The sequence below is a fragment of the Mus caroli genome, chromosome 14 (assembly GCF_900094665.2).
Source record: "Mus caroli chromosome 14, CAROLI_EIJ_v1.1, whole genome shotgun sequence".
In the NCBI taxonomy this organism is placed as follows: Eukaryota; Metazoa; Chordata; class Mammalia; order Rodentia; family Muridae; genus Mus; species Mus caroli.
In genome coordinates this window covers 65,979,898-65,985,619 of record NC_034583.1, presented here as the reverse complement: position 1 = coordinate 65,985,619, position 5,722 = coordinate 65,979,898, and the positions used below count along the sequence as shown (strand labels likewise).

Below are 5,722 nucleotides of genomic sequence, written 5' to 3'. Positions count from 1 at the left end.
AAGGAAGGAAGGAAGGAAAGAAAGAAAGAAAGAAAGAAAGAAAGAAAGAAAGAAAGAAAGAAAGAAAGAAAGAAAGAAAGAAAGAAAGAAAGAGAAAAAAAAACTTTTTTCCTGCATGTCACCACATTGTGTTTATGTGGTGTGACACTGCTTAGTTCTCCTGAATTTATGGATATTTCTTTTTCCACAGTGGTAATAGTTTGCAAAGGCCCCCCTCAACTGCATGCATAAGCTGATTCGTTCCCACAAATGCACCTCTTTGCATAATAAAATTGTCCCATTGTTTTTATAAGGAAATTCTCTTGATTCTAAGAAAATATTAAAAAGAATGTTATGGTGCCAGGTTTCAAGAACACCAGTACTGAAACTCAAGTGAGCATTATAAATTGCATGATTATTTTGTAAACTATGGTTTTCTTATGTACAGATCACTTGAAAAACTGATTGTTGATGGGAATCCCATAACGTCTTTTCCACCTGGGATTTTGAAGCTTAACTTGATCAAATTTCAAATTGAAAATACATTCACTGGTTCTCAGTTTTGGTTAGAGAGTTCCTTGAATGACCCCCAACAACTTACTCAAATTTGTTCCTTATACCTTGTTAAAAATAAACTGTTGGATTACATCTCAGATGCAGTTCGAAAGTCTCTTAAAAGGTGAGTAATTTCTAACATGCTTCCTATCAAAGCACATCCCTTAAGTATTTTACTAACACACCACACACACTGGCACACACACACACACACACACACACATACACACTGGCACACACACTCACACACACACAGGCACACACACACACACACTGGCACATACACTCACACACACACACACTGGCACACACACACACACTGGCACACGCACACACACACACACACACACACAGGCACACACACACTGGCACACACCTTTACACACAGTTCATTTACCCATTCTTGTCTTGCAGGTATACTAATGGAGTCTAAATCAGTCCCATTTTATAATATTCTCCAGTTATTTCTGAAGTTCATGGAGGACAGTGTGTTGCTGAGATGGTGCACAGTGTCTATGCATCTGTTAGTTAAATCTCTTTTAGGAATTACTAAGGACATACAACGACTCCTTTTGAAAACTGTTTAGCCCCATGGGACCGACTTTGCTCCATTCTGAGATGTTCCATTCAGGAATAGATAAGACTTTCTTTATTTTTTACACCATGAATCAGTAAGCAATTAGGGCTTTGTTACCTAACCTCAAGACCAGGGTTCTTAGGGTCCACTCAAGGTTGTCCGCCATGTCTAGGTGTTACATAACTATTTTGATTATTTATGTCAAAATAAATCATTATTTCTGGGTTGTATGGATAGTACAAATATTTATAGTATGTCTAAGTAAAATGCTTTACCAATACTCAATAAAGACATGGCTATAGCATAATTTTGATCTCGATGATCTCTCAGAGGACCCTAGCTAAAGCCTCTAAGGTGCAATTACTGGAAGGATAGAAACCTTTAAGAGGAGGGGTCTAGTGAAAGATTCATAGGCCATGCGAGCATGCCCTTTAAGGGAACTGCGGAATCCTAGTTCCTTTTGCTTGTTGGCCATAAATGAGTGGCTTTGCTCTGCCACCAACACCCACCATGATATGTTTCAGTGATCTTATATTCACACAGTATTCACAAAGGCTTAGATTTAATCCCCAGGACCTCAAAAGAAGACGGGGACCCGGTGCTTCACTTTTATAATGCACTGTGCACACATACCCTGGCTTTAGAAAATGGGACCCTTGCACACATATCTAATTTGTTGTTCCACTGTAATAGGATTTAAACTTTGACTTAGTAATAAGTGCCTTATCTAGATGGAAGCTCAATAAAAACCAAGCATGGAGTTTTATATTAGTGGAAACTCAAATATCTACCTCATGTTTCTTCTTTTTCAGCACATCTGAATGTGATTGGTGCCATGGTCCCAAGTTTGGTGAAGGTTTCCGCATCATCCGATCCTGCGATATCTTTGGAGTATCACATGTCCCCATTATGTTCCATGTCTGCTCTTCTAGTTGCTATCGGGACATCAGGGAAACCACCTTTGTTTTAGAAGGTTTTCCTAGTAGAAGAATAGCTCTACATATGGACTGGGTAAAAGAGAGCAAAGTCAGCAATGTCTCATTCTATTTGTAAAACCCACAAATATTTCTCTATAAGTAATTCACCTCTTAGAGCACCGGTTCTGCAAGGAGACCCATGGGTCTTCTCTGCTGAGTTCTCTCTGATCCTCCTCCTCATGAAAGCCTGATGGTTAGAAATCGGTGCTGAGCTCTGACTCAAGGAGTAGGAAAGGCCTTTGGAGTTCAGTAGGGACCTTGAGAAGTTCCTGGAGAACATGTTTACAGTAAAGGGGGGGGGGGTGGTTCAAAACATTTGCCAAAAGAACTGCATCTTATACTTTGTCTTTTCATGGACCTATATTCAATGACAGGCTAGCAGCTTGAAGCCATTATGGGGAACTATGTTGCATGAGGCCACAAAGTTATGTGTCCAGGTACTAAATGTTAGCTTGTGCACCCTCCTCAATGCCATCCAGCTGGTTTTCTTCTGAGAATAAAAGATTAATTGCAAACTGACTTTTAGCCTTTTGGATTGTTTCACCTGCTTCTTAGAAAACTAATATAATCTTTATTGGTTACCTTGGCTTATATCCCATGGAACTGAGATGGGCCAGCGATGAATTTACCATAGTCTTCAATGATAGCCAAACAAGAAAGCAGAACCCACCCAATGACACTGTAAAGCAATGGCCATCTAAAGTAGAACTTGAGGCTTTACACATTTATTTTGAAAGCTTGAGAGATGACACTTCAGTTAAGAGCACTTGTTGCTTTTGGAGAGGACCCAGATTCCGTTCCCAGTACCCACATAGTGGCTCACCCATAACTCTAGATCCAAGGAATCTAATGCCTTCTTCTGACCTCTGTGGGCACCAGGCATGCATGTCGTCCACATAGATACATGCAGGCAAAACACTCATACATATAAAACTGATTTTAAAAAAAAGTTTAAGAATTTACTTTGTTCATGGTGGTTTGAATAAGAATGGCCCCACAGACTCATATGTTTGAATACTTAGTTCCCAGTTGGTGAATGGTTTCAGAAGAATTAGAAAGTGTGGCCTGGTTGGAGGACTTGTGTCCCCAGGGGCTGGCTTTAAGGTTTCAAAGGCTATGTGCTGTGTTCTCTACTCCCTGCTTGCTGGCAGAGATGTGTGTCCTTGGCTGTGTCCTGCAGCTGTGCCTTCCCTCCTGTTATGGACTCTTAACTCTCTGGAGCCCTAAGCCCAATGAAACTCTTTAGGAGCTGTCTTAGCTGTGTTGTTTTAGCACAACAATAGAAGCATAACTAAAACATCAGTCTAGGGGCTGGAGAGATGGCTCAGAGGTTAAGAGCTCTTCTTCCAGGTTAAGACTGACTGCCCTTTCAGAGGCCCTGAGTTCAATTCCCAGCAACCACATGGTGGCTCACAACCATCTTTAATGGGATCTGATGCTCTCCTGTGGTGTGTCTGAAGACAGCTGCAGTGTATTCACATAAACTAAACAAACAAATCTTTAAAAAATAAAACAAAACAAAATATCAGTCTACTCATTTTCATCATCCAGCCTCTGAGAACCACGCTGTCTGTCCCTTCATTCACCCCGTCTGTCCCTTCATTCACCCCGTCTGTCCCTTCATTCACCCCAGCAGGGTTGTTTGTTGTCCAGTGAGTTCAACAAACAAAAGGTAAACACATTTTGACATAACAATTTCAAATGACACGGGATTATTTCCTGTGTGACATGTTTTGTGTGTGTGTGTGTAGAGTTAGTTCAATCTAAAATAGTAATAATTAAATTTAATGAGATCAGCTGATTTACATTTATGCTTATAATCTTTGCTATCATATAATTGGAGGTTGTCATAAAGAAGAAGCTGTCTGATCTATGAGTCTCATTTTAAGAATATTTAAAGATAATACAGCAAAATAATTTGTAAAAGTTTTATTTTTAATTGTGTGTGCACACACATGTGTGTCAGTTTGGGGGTGGGGGAATTGTTGCCTATGGGTCTAGGTGCTCACAGAGGTTAGATGCTTTGGGTCTACTTGGAATTGGCGTCACAGGCAGCTGAGTGCTGTCCAGTGTGGGTGCTGGGAAGCAGTGTGCATCCTCTGCAGGAGCAGTGCATGCTCCAAACAGCTGAAGCTATCTTTCCAGGCCTTCGGAAGAATGTTCCATAATGATTATGGAATTCAATAAACAGAGATGTTTTTGATATTCTGCTTAATTTAAGTAGGAATAGGCAAAGAGTGTGGAGTAATGTACACTGTAATGTCTAGGAAAACAAACTATAGTAAGAGAAACAACTATCCTACTACATATATGATCCTGAAAGGGATATTGACAAAATGGTAACAAATTAATTAATCCAACATATTATATGCCTGTAGTCAAAAAATAAGGTAAAAATTACATAAGTTGAAGTCTTACTGGTGTATTATCAATTCATGATCATGTTTATACATAGAAACATTGGAGATGTGTCATGATGAGCAGTACAACCTTGTGGCAAAGATCTCCTATAGATCTGCAAGGCAATCATACTTTATATAAATGTTAAAATATACAACTGAGCCTAAGAAGTATAGCAATCCTGTGATGCCAACACCCTTTGAAAACCAAAGCTAACTGATGTGTGTATGTGCTTATACACATTTAAATACTGTGTACTGGACTTAAAAAATAGAACTATCTGCTTCACACCAAAAATGACATTCCAGTGTTAGACCTAAAGTTCTAGAATTTGAGAGATAAAAGAAATAGGTGGGAACTTTTAAAGCTTAGTCCAGGGACAGTATTCGCCAGTCACGCATGAGGTCCTGTGTTCAATCCCCAGTACATGAAGAAAAAAAAAAAAGCCGTACAGGTAAAACTAATCATCCTACATATAAGTTATAGGACAAGCAACACACCAGGGATATAACCGTTCTAGACTGGAATCCTGATGGGAAATGACAGTACCACATTTGGCCCAACAAAGGGAAATAAATTGCTTTGTGCAACTGTCCACAGGCAAGATACTTCAGTACCTCAAACTGTGTCAATAAGGTGCTGTCTCTTTTCCTGTCTGCCTGTCATCTGTCTCTTAACAGCACCTTTAAATTTGTCTTCTATCCAATGTTCTAGTTCTCTTCTTGTTTCTGTGAAAAACAAAAACAAAAACAAAAACAAAAACAAAACCAAGCAGACTCCTGTGGGTTGTGATGCTCTCTCAGCAATTAGGATATCCACCAGCTTTGTCTTTCAAATATGTTTGCTTTATTCACACAAACATTCCTTACTCTACCATAAAGGCTAAATAGATATCTCACCACTGGGGGAACAGTCGACTGATGCAGGGTTCCACCAGGAAATCTTCTCTGGTTAGAACACTCAAGAGCTTTGTAGGCTCGACCCATGCCAGGAGGATGGCTCTGCTGGAGGTCCTTGAGCAGGTTTGCCAGCGGTTATCACTGGCAGGTGGACTCATGAGAATTCAGCAATGATTCCATAGGTTTGAAGGTCTCCAAAGCCAGGGTCATATACAGAGGCCAGTCTCAAAGCACTCTTGCCAGTGGGTATGGGTAACATTGATAGGAGAACAGCATTGCAATCCTAGAAGCCACCTAAGTTGCAATTTTTCACTCTCAGGATTCACAGCTAAGTC

At 40.0% G+C, this 5,722-nt stretch overlaps 1 protein-coding gene across 3 annotated transcripts in view; it reads left to right on the top strand.

Moving 5' to 3' along the window:
- Nucleotides 1–2,601, top strand: part of Lrrc63 (leucine rich repeat containing 63) — a 44,297-nt gene extending 41,696 nt beyond the window's left edge. For all 3 annotated transcript variants that reach the window (XM_021181984.1, XM_021181985.1, XM_021181986.2), the window contains exons 9-10: nucleotides 428–658; nucleotides 1,924–2,601. In XM_021181984.1, the coding sequence (XP_021037643.1) occupies nucleotides 428–658; nucleotides 1,924–2,164 (472 nt within the window). In that variant the 3' untranslated portion in view covers nucleotides 2,165–2,601. The remainder of the gene's footprint in view (nucleotides 1–427; nucleotides 659–1,923) is intronic.
- The last annotated feature ends 3,121 nt before the right edge of the window (nucleotides 2,602–5,722 follow it).